At 46.5% G+C, this 13,979-nt stretch overlaps 1 protein-coding gene across 8 annotated transcripts in view; it reads left to right on the top strand.

Moving 5' to 3' along the window:
• ARHGAP32 (Rho GTPase activating protein 32) overlaps positions 1 to 13,979 on the top strand; it is a 237,828-nt gene that overhangs the window by 93,882 nt on the left and 129,967 nt on the right. For 5 of the 8 annotated variants that reach the window (XM_042034019.1, XM_042034020.1, XM_042034018.1 and 2 more), the window contains exons 3-4: positions 12,656 to 12,747; positions 13,797 to 13,838. In XM_042034019.1, the coding sequence (XP_041889953.1) occupies positions 12,656 to 12,747; positions 13,797 to 13,838 (134 nt within the window). Of the gene's footprint in view, positions 1 to 9,049; positions 9,183 to 12,655; positions 12,748 to 13,796; positions 13,839 to 13,979 lie in introns of those variants that run through there. The other 3 variants (XM_042034017.1, XM_042034022.1, XM_042034023.1) reach the window with 2 other exon arrangements.

Genomic DNA, 13,979 nt, shown 5'->3' with positions numbered 1-13,979 from the left:
GCAAGCTTTAGAAAGGCATAGGGGTTGGAGCCTGTCCTATGAGGTCCTGGAAGAATCTTAGTTCTTAGGTCAGAGGGGTTCTGAGATCTGTAGTATTTTCAGCATTTGGTACCAGGTAGGGAAAGTACCGTGGCTTGTGAAGGTAATAAAGGCTTTTTAATGAGGCCTCAATATATCACTGTTAAATCTGGGACATGAGTGAGGAGAAAACTATTTTTAAATGCAATTATGAATGTGTGCAGAGATTAGGGCATTGTAGGGGTTTAAAGAAAGATTTTTATGTCCTTAGCGTTTATTTCTCATTCTTTGTGCATCACTCGGCCAGTTCTGCCCCAGGTCTTGAGTGGGGATTCTGCAAGAATAGATGCCAAAAATAGAATACAAGGGGCTTCTTTTTAAATTAGTGTTGGTTCATTGGTTGGTTTTTAATTCACAAAACATCAGGCCTGTTTCTGATGCAGGCTAACATGAATACTTCCAGGAGTTGTGGCAAAATCTGAATAAAAAGGGAACGTGGAGAACCCATTTGCTTGGCCCTGTCAGCTGTAGTGATTTCCAAATTTTTACTGAAATGATCTAATTTTAGCTTCTGAGCTATGTAGGTATAATACCCTTAAACATGTTAAAATTGACATTTTGGATTTTTTTTCCCATGCCTTTTCATGGTTTGTACGTGTATGAACCAAGGCCGCAGTTTTACAGCTGAGGTGTGGTTGGGAGCTCTGAAGTCACTGTCAGAGTTTTGTCAGACTCCTCCTGTTCTCAGATGGCTTCCCCAGCATGGAGGAAGTTTCTTGGGGGAAAAAGTGCTTTTGAACTCTGACTGCCCAGATGCAAGTTCTTTTTAAAAGTGTAAAGTTTTAACCTCTCAGGTGCAAGGGGAAGTTTTGGGAGATATGAAGCTGAAATTTTGGGTTTTTTTCTGCTATTTTTGAAGGGCTTGGACAATTCAGTAGAAATGTACTTTAGAATCATGGAATCTCCTGAGCTGGAAGGGACCCACAAGTCATTGAGTCCAACTCCTGGCCCTGCACAGGAGGGCCAAGAATCCCAGCAATCCCACCCTGTTCTGTGAGCATTGTCCAAATTCTCCATGAGCCCTGGCAGGCTCTGAGCCCGGCTTAGATGGTTCTCCACCTAACTGCTCCAGCATTTGGCTTCTGGCTCTAAGTCTGAGGGGTCACTGCCTTTCTTAAATGCTACGGAAAATGTTCCCTATGTTACCTGTAAGTCTGGAGGTTGGTTTTGTGCTGTGAAGGTCCTCAGGCTCTTGACTTGCCTGGATTAGTGAGTCAGGACTTGCTGATCTTGCAGAAACTGCAGCGTGTCTTCTGTGTCCAGCACAGCATTTCCATGTGAATTGCTGCAGCTCAGGCTGGGGAATGGGTGTAGCAGAGGTAAGGATGGGATGGAAATCCAGGGAGTGTGGACAACACAGGCACTGATCTGACACAAATGTTTTGGGACAGGCCAGCACACCAGGCAGGCTTCAGGTACAATAATATTTTGATCAAAGCAGTTCTGATCTGGCATTGCACCAGTAACCTGTGTTTCCTTTTCAATCCACATAACTTGCTTTTCCTTGTTATTGCTGCATGAATCGAGCATTTTTTCCCTTGTTAAGCTTTTGGCAAGGGTTTCTGTTGCTGTGTGAGGTTCTTTCTCTGCCTCTTGGTTAGAGGGGCCTTTTCATTTCACAGGCTGACTCCCAGCACGGAGCTTGTCCCTGAGAATCTTCAGAAATTGGGGCAATCACTTAATTGGCACATTGGCTTCCATTTGGGTTTGCCAATTAAATAAGTTCAATTAGTCCAGAATGGTTACTGTATTTTTGGCAGGAAGTATTAATTCATAGCAATCATTTAGTTTTCATAGGCAAGAGCAGCAATAGTTTCTGGTTACATTTACAGCCTGTACAGTGTGTGCACTCTGGCATTGCTGTGTTGAGCCAGGAGATCCAAATTATATTTTGTAAATACCTGTTTGAAAGTCTGTTTATGTACAACAAAATGAAGGAATGATTTGGGATTTGCTAAGGCTGGATCAGTGCAGTTTGTTGTGCACCATGATCACCAATTTTAATGCATCCTGTCTGGCATTTCTTTCCTAATTCTGCCTCAGCCAGGCTGCTCTTGCTGGTGCTGCTGTTCCCATGGTGCTGGGGATGCTGTTGTAGCTACTCCAGGTTCTTTCCTCCCCTGAGCTCTGGAGTCAGGATTACACTGTCATGACCCTCCACCTCTTTCCCTCCCAGGCTGTTCCAAAGCTGATCTCTTTCTGTGCCTGCTTTGTTGTCAGATTACAGGAAATGCCACAGTTGTTTGAAATGTACTTATTTTATTTGGGGGATAAAACTTACAATTTATTTACTGTCAATCACTTTTCCCTACTCACAGCTGCTTAAAAATAAGGTGGAACATCTAGGAAGGGAAAGAAGTCTCTTATTTATAAGTGGTTATTTTTACTGGCTTTTTTTTTTTAATAAGTGTCTAGGTCTTCTTAGTTACCATAGTGCAGGGAAAAGATGGAACAGTTTTTGAAGGATTATCAATAGTTTGGTTATGCATCCCCTTCCATTCCCCACCCCATTTTAAGCCCAAGGGACAAACAAATCATGTCAGAGTTTGTCTTTCTGAAGGTTGTAGGCATTAATTTTTTTTTGCCATGATTCAGCCTTCTTAATTATAAGGTGATGAATTATTCCCTGGAGATGTTGGTAATCTTTAGCCTTACTTTTTTATTTAAAGCATTCCCTACATTTCTGCCTTGCTGCACAGTATTGGTCAGTGCTGTGTTGGCGTAAGGCTGCACGATGTTTTTTGGGATTTGATCAAATACCGTGGTTGCCAGGGCACAGATTATTCATGGAATCATGGAATGTTTGGGTTGGAAGGCACCTTAGAGATCATCCAGTCCCACCCCTACCATGGGCAGGGACACCTTCCACTATCCCAGGTTGTTCCAAGCCTCAATGTCCAGCCTGGCCTTGGACACTGCCAGGGAGGAAGAGTTGGGAAGTGAATCACTGAATTAATCTCATTCAGGAGTAACCCCCCAGAGGAAGTTCAGCTTTGCTCTTTTAATCTGGATTGTTTCAGGGACTGGTACTGCACCACTGAACCAGTTACAGCTGCAATGAGGGGAGGGAGGAGAGAGTGGCTTGGGGCTGAAGGATTGGGGTGGGAGTTCAAAAGACCGGCTGTGCCTCTTCAAACCAGGCTATCACAAACCCGGCCTCAGGCCCACAGTGCTCCTGGTGAGCCTCTTGTTTCACTAACTGCTAAAGAAATTTTAGGGTCTGCTTGTTCTTGTATTGCTCTGTGTCTTGTACTGCAACCAAATATTTGCAGCCTGAAAGCACCGGAAGCTGCTCTGTGGTGTGGATGCAGAATTCAGGGTTTAACTGTGGATTCTTGCTGTGGCACAGCATTTCCCTGGCTTTGTATGTGCTGCCCTGGCTGCTCCTGGGCTGGTCTGCACAGATCATCTGGTGTGTCTCAGGTGCACTCCCATGTAGCAATGGCTTCTTAATTTGTTTGGGTTTAATTTCTCAGTGCATGTGTTTTTACGTCTCAGTCTCTGGGTTGTTTCTTTTTCTCCATAAATATTGACCTATAGGGGGGAAAAATTCCTAATTCTTAGCTAACAACTTTATGAATGCAAGAAAACATCCTTGGTGGATGAAGGTTCTCACCGTTGGTTTCTGCAGAGTTCATGTGTTGGGGATGTGGGGAAGAGGTCATTGTAGAATTCCAGAATGGATTTGGTTGGGATGGGCCTCAAAGCCCATCCAGTGCCACCCCTGCCATGGGCAGGGACACCTCCCACTGTCCCAGGCTGCTCCAAGCCCCAATGTCCAGCCTGGCCTTGGGCACTGCCAGGGATCCAGGGGCAGCCCCAGCTGCTCTGGGCACCCTGTGCCAGGGCCTGCCCACCCTGCCAGGGAACAATTCCTGCCCAATATCCCATCCAGCCCTGCCCTCTGGCACTGGGAAGCCATTCCCTGGGTCCTGACCCTCCATCCCTTGTCCCCAGTCCCTCTGCAGCTCTCCTGGAGCCCCTTTAGGCCCTGCAAGGGGCTCTGAGCTCTCCCTGGATCCTTCTCTTCTCCAGGTGAGCACCCCCAGCTCTCCCAGCCTGGCTCCAGAGCACAGGGGCTCCAGCCTGGCAGCATCTCCATGGTCTTTATTCACTTTCCCAGCTCTTGTCGCATCAAGTGTCCTGTTCTGACCTCACCTGAGTGTCACCAGGTCATTTCTGGAGAGCAGTGTCACCTCACATTTCCAGCATGTGTCACCTTTCCTGGTGGGAAGGCAGGACTGAGGAGTCCTGCCCAGTTTGTGCAGCCTGGTGTGTGATCCCAGGCTGAGCTTTCCCCACACCCTTGGACAGAGTTAATGAAGCCACTTTTTGTTGTGCTGGTCAGAAGTTTATGGACAGTGTATGGTGTAAATTGCATGCTGCAGGCAGACACATTCCTCACATTGCTGTGTTGTTCCAGGGCTTTGGGCAGGGAGTGCAGGGGATCCCAGTTTTGTGCTCATGCCATTGGAAACAGCTCTTTTCTGTAAACAAAAGCTGAGCCCACGTTGGCTTAACACACAGAAATATAAATTCCTGTTAATTGTACTGACTCAGATGCTGGGGCTGAACATCAGGCTGCGTTTTTTCCACCTTCCCCATCTTGCTGCTGCTGCACTGGGACAACTCCTGAGTTGCTAATCCGATTTATACCTATAACATAATATCACTCTGTTATTTGCATAATCACTGGCTGTGGCCAGGGGACTTACCAGAGTGGGATTTCCTTGTTTGAGCCTGAATCCATCTCTGTTGGGTTTCGTATGATGAGAAATTGCTTTCCACCATAACAACCCAAAGGTCCAGATTGTCCTTTTATATCCAAGCCATAATTAGGAACCCCTCCTCCCTCTGTGCATCAAGCAGTAGCTGGGATCTTTGGGGTCTTTTTTTTACCAACAAGAAAGTGAAATCAAAAGTATTGTTCTCGTTGGATGTTCTATTTTCTGTGGCTTTTCTCTGTAGTTTATTTTGTAGGCTGTACGGAAGCAGGACTCTAACCCTGGCTGCCTTTCCCACGCATATCGTATGTGGGATTTTTGTTCTTAAAGAAAGTGCATTCCTGAGGCACTCTGCCATTGTGTGAGGCTGTGTACTGTACCCTGCAGCTCCTGGGCCCGGGGCTTTGGGAATGGAAATCAGCCTTCACTATGGGAATGTCAGATCCAAACTCAGGGCTGTTGGGGAGTTATCATGCTAATGCTGCCCTCAGTAGCTGACCATTCACTTGTGCTTGGTTGCATCTGTTTTAGCCCCTAAAACTGTGGATTCTGTGAAGGAAAACACAAGTGTGGGACTGTTTGGCTGGGAATCACCAGCACCCCTTGGATGCATTGGATTCACGTGCAGAGAATCAGCAAAAATCCAAAATCCGTGTACGTCTTTGAGGCTCACTGGGGAAATGTTGCCATGGCACAAAATCAAGCTGCTGTGCAGAGGTGAATGTTGGTCACAGTGACAGTGGCAGTGCCAAAGGAGGTGCTCAGAGCTGCCAAGCTGCTTGTTTGATGTCTTGGATTCCACTTCAGTGGTTTCATATGGGAGCTGGAGGTTTTACTGCATATCCATGAGCTGCAGATCTTTATTTGAAAACACAGTAGACAAATAGTTAAGAGTTTGTTCTTTGCTCATTCCAGGCTGATCCTTTAAACTATGGTAAATGGATGCCCTGGGCTAACTCCTGTGTGATGCAAAGTCTTAGGAATGAGAGGTTTCCCTGAATTTGCCAGCTCATGGCAATGCTTTAAAATGTTGGGGTTTTTTTGTTTAGCTTTTTCTTATCCCCCCCCTCCCCTTTTAGTGCAGATGCTGGGAGTAGAAAAAGCACATTCTGTGCGGTCCTTTAAAAAAAAGAGAATTCCCTTTTATACATGCTATGCAGTTGGAGCAATTCGGAATTGGGAACGTGGAAAACGGAATTAAAAGTTCTAAGCTCACAAAATGATACACATTGAAATGTCTTTATTGAATGCAGATTTCTTAGATATGGGATTAAGAATGTGCATTGCCAATGTTCAAAGTTTCCCTACTGTAAGCACTTGTCATTTTTTCACTCCTGTCCTCTATCCTGTTATCTCAGTTGCCATGAGATTTTAAAGGCATCTCTGGCTGGGTGGGTGTTTCTCCACATTCCACAATCCCCAGACTGAGATCTAAATTAAAAAGTCAGTACTGCCCCTAATTACTTGAGCCATCCTGGCCTTGAGCTCTGCACCAAAAGCACCCCTCCAGCCAGAAAGGATGTTTGCACTAAGGAAGGAGCTAAGTGATGACTTTAATTGAAAAAAAATTTACAAAATTTAAAAGGTTCCAGTGTTTCTCACTCTGAAAAACATCCTTGTGCTGGGTGTTATTGAATGTGCCTGTGCTGCACTCTGCTGATGAGAACATGAACAGCACAGGATTAATCCTTAAAATCACAGAATCACAGGATGGTTTGTGTTGGAAGGAACCTTAAAGCCCATCAAGTTCTACCCCCTGCCATGGGCGGGGACACCTTCCACTGTGCCAGGCTGCTCCAAGCCCCATCCAGCCTGGCCTGGAACACTTCCAGGGATGGGGAGACCACAGCCTTCCTGGTCAATTAAGAAGTGCAGGATTGGAGTGGGATATTTAATGTTATTTTTAACTTCTCTGGTAAAGCTGCTGTAGTATAATAAGCACATATTTTTGTTTAAGATGTCATTGTCAGACCTGGGTGCCTGAGCTGGGTGTTGCTTCTTTATTTTAAATGTGTCCAATATCTTAAGCAGCTCTGAAAAATGTAGCTGCAATGTGCTAACGTGACAGAGCCATGCTGTATTTGTTTTATATTTTAATTTGGTTCCACTAAATGAATCCATGGAAAGTGGTAACATGAAGAACTTGGCAAGTGTTTGCATTTCTATCATATTGCCCCTGTACCTCTGACGTTTTGGGGTGAATGTTGTCTCTTCATCCATTCCCACATATTTCTGCCATTCAAAACAGTGTTGTAGCCTTGATGTGCTCAGTACATCTCAATCCTTTTAGGGATAAATGCTGCAGAATTGGGACCTTTCCTTTGGAGTTAATTGGAGCAGCTTGGACATGGTGACTTGCAGTTTAGTGAAGCATTTTCCCTTTCCTTTGTTGACTTCTTTATTGTGGAGAACAGGGTAGTTGTTGCAACATCTGAAGGAAGAGCAGAGAGAAACATCTCTCCCCGGAGTGTGTTAAAGGCTGTGCGGTGGAAGCTGAGATGGCCAAATTTCTTCCTTCATTGTGCTCCAGGCGAATTCCTGGGCAGTGATTCCTGAGAGCAGGACGGGGCTGCAGGCACCTTCTACCTCTGGGAGCAGGGATTTTTGTGGGACACTTTCTTTTTAGTGCTGCAGAGCAAACTCTCTGAAGGAGTGGATGCTGAGCCAGCTGTGTAGTGAGTTGGTACCCAGAATCTGGGGTAGCTGTTGATGTCCTTGGATGTGAGCTCCCACTTCAGGCCTCTTCATTCCTCCTCGTGCCAAGGGAAGAAATTACTGCTTCCTACAGAGCAATGGCTTCTCCTGAAACAACATTTCTGTTCCCTGCTGTTCTCCAGCAAAAAAGTAAAACTGAAACAAAGCTTTGGGTTTTTTGAGAGCTCTGAAGGGTGTTTGGGTTTTTTTCCTCTCTTTGTATTTTTTTCCCTCCAAGAAAATTGAGGGGAAATGAAGATGATGTAAAGGAAAGACTGTCATGGAAACCAGGCAGCACTTAGAATCAGCTCTGCTGTTTTTAGAAACACGGCCATGTGCTGACAGAATCCAGAGCAATCTGGTCCCTCCAAACTGGTTTTGGTGAGAGACTGACAGTGGAAAGATGAATAAATGTTAGTGCCTTTTTAATAGTTATTCTTGTTTCCTGATAACCTTGGATTAAATTCCTGCTTTCAGAAATCCCACCTGGATTCAGCCACCTGCCGAGGTGTATCTGTGCTGCCTCCTCAGGGGTCTTTCTGTTGTCCTGTGGAAAACCAGCTGTGGGATTACGGTGGGATTCCAGGGTTTCTTGTGCATCCCAGAGTAAGTCAGAGGCAGCAGGAGGAGGGCTGTGGGTTCTGCACTGGTTCAATATTCTCCCCTGTGGAGGATACCAAGGTGGAAACTTCATCACGTTGTGTTCAGTGGACTGTTGTGTTGGGTTTTACCTGTATTTTCAGATTGTGTTACGTCTCTGCACGTGAGTGAGACAGGCTGACATGTTTTCTGATAAATGCAAGGAGACTTTTTAGGAGAAAATCCTTTCTTATTATGCAGTGGAATCGTTAGATATAAATTATTTATGACTAAGGTTTTGTGTGCTAGAGAGCACAAAGCTGAAGTTTTCTAAATCATGTCTATAAATAAAAAGACTAGAAATTTCAGATGCTTAAAGCCAAACAGCCTGATTTGTGAGAGCTCTTGGATTCCCAGGGAGTTTAGGAGCAACACTTGAATGTGTCCAGAGAAGGGAACGGAGCTGGGAAGGGGCTGGAGCCCCAGGAGCGGCTGAGGGAGCTGGGAAAGGGGCTGAGCCTGGAGCAAAGGAGGCTCAGGGGGGACCTTGTGGCTCTGCACAAGTCCCTGACAGGAGGGGGCAGCCGGGGGGGTCGGGCTCTGCTCCCAGGGAACAGGGACAGGAGGAGAGGGAACGGCCTCAGGCTGGGCCAGGGGAGGTTTAGATCAGATATTGGGGAAAATTTCTTCCTGGAAAGGGCTGTCCAGCTCTGGCACAGCTGCCCAGGTCAGGGCTGGAGTCACTGTCCCTGGAAGTGTTAAAAAATGTGTAGATATGGAACCTTAGGACATGGTTTAGTGGTGAACACAGTGGTGGCAGTGAGTAATGATCTTGATCTTAAAGGCCCTTCCCACCCTGAAGGATTCTGTGATCCTGTGATCCACGGGAGGGCTGGACAGGCAGACAGGCATTCTTCCTCCTCCCTGGAGGAAGGGTTTAGTGGGATCTCCCTGCCTGGCAATCCCTGCCGGTGTCTGTGACAAAATACTGAGTTTCTGCAATATTGTCTCAACTGCTACTGATCCAAGTGCAGCTTTAGGAAGGAGAATTCCTTGGTTCAGGGCAAGCTGGTGAAGTGGTGTCGCTCCAAAGCCTTCCCTGCAAAGGTAAGAGACTGAGGTTCCTGATAAATCAATTCACTGAGTTCTGGTTTGAGCTCTAATTTGTTTACCAAGTTTTGGACCGGAGCAGATTGATACAGCAGTGACACTCAGCTGTGAAAATGGGACTAAACAATTTGCATAAACAGATTTGCTCTGCAATTACCAGGTTTCCTCAGCACAGCGATGCGTAGAGAATAGGGAAGTGAGAAGCCACTGATGATGCCAGGTAGCTAATTTTCAGATGTAAATAATCCAACTGTTTCAAAATGATTTTTTAAATTAAATTACTGTGACACAAAGCACAAAAGATGACAAATCTCATTTGGAGGGTTTTGTTTGTGTTTCGAGGGGAGAGTAACCTGCATGCTGCATGCCAAGTTTTGCATCAAAACAGGTGCAAAATAGTGAATAAAGTCTATTTTATGTAGCTGTGTATCTCTGGTTTGAATGGAAAGGAGCTGTGGCTATTTAGAAGTAATACAGTTTCTAAAATTGCAGTAAGTTTCTTTTTTGGTATCTGCCTCTTCACCAAGTTTCTTTCTGGTGTTGGTACCTCTTAATAAGGATTTGAGCTTGCACAGGTTCTGTGCCCTTACTCACCTTTCTGTGCTTTTGCCTCACCTGTGAGCCTTGGAGAGGTCGTTATTCTGCAGCACAGTCCATGGAGCTCAGGTCTAATTGGAAAAGCCCCTGGAGTTAATTACTGCTTTGCATCTCACTGTTGTCCAGTTAACTGGATGCAGGAAATGGGAGAGGCAGAGATCCAGCTCAATTTGGACATAGCTCCACTGGGAAGGAGAGGATAATACAACTTTTCCAAGAGAGGTGCTGGCATTTCGGGCTCCTGGAGGTGTGAGTTTTGCCTACGCTGCTTTGAGTCAGATCCAGGGAGCTCTCTGCCCACTGCTGCAAACTGGCTTGAAGCCCACGTTTTCTGTCAGATTGTTTATCCATTTTTGTATCCCACCAGCTCTTACTGCTGATGGAGAAGAAAAATTACTTTTCTTCCTACAGAAATTCTGTTCCTTAGAAAGTTAAGCAAGCACATCCAGCTTGGCCTAAAAGCAGCTTATTGGAATGACACATTTATTCTTGTAATTAGTTATTTTCTTATGTAAAAGACCTGTAAGGTTTATTAAATTGATGATCCTCTTAATTCACAATGAGACTCTCAAGTGTCTTATTACATCCTGAAGTGATTGTGTGCTCAGTAAGTCAGTCAGCCCAGGGTAGGTCTATTTAAGTGTACAAATACTGTTCGTGCTTTCCTCTGCTGAGCCGCTGTGCCTGTTGTGCAGAGCTGTGGGACAGTGGGGTCAGGGCTGTGGGAGGTGCAGCTGGGAGAGTGGCTGACCTGGACTCAGGTTTATTCAGTGCTCAAAGGGTGGAGCTCTCTCAGAGCAGATTTTCCAAGGGCAGTGCTGGAAACACCAGGAGCTGGATGGGTGCAGCTGCTGGTGGGTGGCTGCAGGTGTTGGGGTGTTCATCTCCTCAGAGCCAGGCTCATCCTGGAGCCCTGTGTCCAGGGGAATGGGGGCTCCTGCTTGGCTTTGTCCAGAGGAGGCACCAGGATGATCGATCAGGGGGATGGAGCCAGCTCTGCTGTGAGAAGAGGCTGAGAGAATTGGGATTGTTCAGCCTGGAGAAGAGAAACTTCAGGGTGACCTAATTGTGGCCTTCCAGAGCTTGAAGGGTCTGAGAAGGAGGATGGAGAGAGACTGTGGACAAGGACCTGGAGTGACAGGACAAGGGGGAATGGATTCAAACTGACAGAGTTGGATGGGATGTTAGGAAGGAACTGTTCCCTGGGAGGGTGGGCAGGCCCTGGCACAGGGTGCCCAGGGCAGCTGTGGCTGCCCCTGGATCCCTGGCAGTGCCCAAGGCCAGGCTGGACAGGGCTTGGAGCAGCCTGGGATGGTGGGAGGTGCCCCTGCCCATGCGACTGGATGGGCTTTAATGTCCCTTCCCAGCTGAACCACTCCAGGATTCTCCTCCCATGTCTGAAGCAGGGGAATGGACCCGAAGTACCAGAGCGTCCCTGGTGACTGTAGCAGGACCCTCACATGGATAACGTTGTTGCAGCCTCACCCCTGTGCCTGTCTGGGGTTCAGTGGGATGAATTCCATTGCTTTGGTTGATGAAAACAAGCAGGAGAATGCCATGGACTTGCTGCAGTCCTTGGTGATGTGAAGCTCAGGTACAGGTGACCCATGTCAGAGTGAAATGGGAGCTTCAGGGAGGGGTGACAGAAATTGTCCTGGTGTTCATCCCACACATGGGCTGTCAGCTTGGGTTGTGCTGGTCCAACTGTAAAGCTTTGGGGGTGGAGACCAATTTCTCCATATTTCACACTGCAGAGTGCAGCTGTGTTCTGTTGTCAGTCACAGCTTTGGGATGGATCCAACTGTTCAGATCTGCTGCTGGACCAGCTCAGAACCACTGGGACTGATGTAGCATCAGGACAATCACCTGTTTGCTGCTGTCGTTAGGAAAGGGATTTGATGGAATGCCTTTTGGTTCCAGGCCTGTAAGGGAGGTAACACTGAAGTGCCCTTCTTCCTCTTGGTTCAGCATTCACTCTTTGCGACATTATTCATGTTTTTAGTGCATTGTATAAAGCAGAAGAAGCTCATTCAGCTGGTGTCACCCACATCGCTGATGGGCAGTGTCTGGCCAGGATTAGGGTTTGTTTTTCTCCTCCTGCTCTGTGAAGTCTCTGCTGGTCTTGCTGTTTGATCACTGCTCTCTCCATAAAAGCCTCACTGAACCCCCTCATTCCTCTGGATCACAGTGGGAGAAAACCGTGGAGCCGAGTGTTTGTGTCCCTTGTGATGGAGAATTCAACCCCAGCAGAGCTCATGACTTAGAAAAGGCAGCTGGAAGAAGGAAGGGATGGGAAGGTATGACAGAACAGAAAGGAGGGAGATTGGAGTTCTGGCCTCACAGAAGTAAATGAATTTTAGTGATTAAGGAATTTTAATATCCTCAAGCACTTAAACCAATAGCTTCAAACATCTATTTTGGAAGTTCACCTCCCACATATAAGCAGCTCTGTCATTAACTTGTTTTCCACTGTGTGAGCAATCCAGCTTTTTGCAGTGCCTCTGCCTGAGTCTAAATGCACAGATGTCTGGAAATCAGGTACTTAATGAGGAGTCCAAGTGTGGAGTTTGTGAATATCTATTTCACTCCCACCTCTGAAAATCTCTGCTTTAGAAAGCCGAAGTAGCAATGAATTAAACACTGGATTTCACAGTTATAGCAAGGGTTAGCAAGGCTTGGGGCAGGAAGGGATTGTCACCTCCCTGATGCCCATCCCAGGGGTCAGTTTTCCCTGGTTAAAAGGCAGAATTCAACTTGAGCACACTGAGGTTTGTACTCCCGTGCAGAACAGAGGGGCTCCTGCTCAGCAGGCAGAGTCCAGAGCTTGCAGCCCTGTTTTAACTGCTGTGCTTTTCCTGTCTCCTTCCCTGCAGGCCAGAGGAGCCGACATTCCGGACATCCCGGGGGAGCTGCCGCTCCGCTCCTGCGGCAGCACGGCCAGCATGAAAGTGAAGAATGTGAAAAAGTAAGAGCAGAGTTTGGTGCTTTTCGTGTCTTTCCTGGGCTTCTGGTTGCTGTGCTGAGTTTTAGCTGTTGTGCTGCAGTGCAGGGCATTCAGCAACAATTTGTGATGGTGGATCTTCAGCAGAGCAACCAAAATCCGTGTGGAACAAAGGCAGTTTGAGCTAATGGAACCTAAAACTGGGCATGAGAACTTTTGCTGGCTCTCTCTCCTCTTTCTGGCCATAGAGACAAATCTAGGTAGAGTTTTGAACCTCACTGTTGCAGTGTTTTTAATTTTCTTTTGTGATTCTTCCTGAAAGTGATTACTAAAAAAAACCCCACAATAGAACATATATAGAGAAAAATCTCGAAAGAAGCCCAGGCAATGTGTAAATGAGATAATTTTCCCTGTCTCCTTATGCTCTGGAAAGCTAAACCAGGACAAGTGGGTGGCTTAGATGTATCTTTTATCTGATATTTTTTTCTCTTTTCTTTTTGCGTTCTGCCCTCTGTAACTTCATTTGAATGGATTTTGCACAGTTTTCCCTTCTGAGGGATATTTTTTCTTCCCTGATCTCACAGTTTGTTTTTTTTTTCCTGTGGGCTCATGCTGTATTTCTGTCTCTGCTTGTCTCCCAGAGACTATAAACCAAGTCATTATGCTTGCAGCAATGGGGATCAGGAATAATCAATATTGCTTGGCTAAAAATGCTGACTTGAGGAGCAGAACTCCCCGAGATTGATGGATCTGAGCCTTCAGCTCATTCCTCTAGTGCTCCGCTGAGAGGGAAATGGCTCTTTGTTCCAGTGCTGAGCAGCCAGATGCTGCATCTCACTTCCCACTTGTATTCCCGTGGGAAGAGGGAGCTAGATAATGACAATCTCATTGGCTCACCACCAGGAATATCTATAGGAGTCTATAATAGCTTCAGTAGAAGCAGGAGCATGTTGCAGAGCCAGAGGAGCTCCCCGGCAGCCACCAGTGTGACTGGAGACACTTGGGAATAATTATGCCTGACTTTTGAATTTTCAAAAGGCAAAGGATAAATAGAGTTTGTTCTGCACCCTCAGATACATCCCCCCGGGACTGATGGGCTGTGATGCCTTTCACAGGTAAAGTTCTGCTTTCCTCGTGTCTCGTGTAAGGCTGTGGGTGTGCATTTGTGAGGTGCAGCTGCTTGTCCCTGCTCCGTGTCCGGAATCCTGCGGGATGTGGTGCTGCTGGAATGTCACACACGGCTCTGTAGGGCTGCA

The sequence above is a fragment of the Corvus kubaryi genome, unplaced genomic scaffold (genome assembly GCF_017639235.1).
Source record: "Corvus kubaryi isolate FWS band 111438036 unplaced genomic scaffold, C.kubaryi_AGA036_p1.0 37367, whole genome shotgun sequence".
In the NCBI taxonomy this organism is placed as follows: Eukaryota; Metazoa; Chordata; class Aves; order Passeriformes; family Corvidae; genus Corvus; species Corvus kubaryi.
The sequence above is the reverse complement of the archived record's forward strand: the minus strand, read 5'-3'. Positions and strand labels throughout refer to the sequence as shown.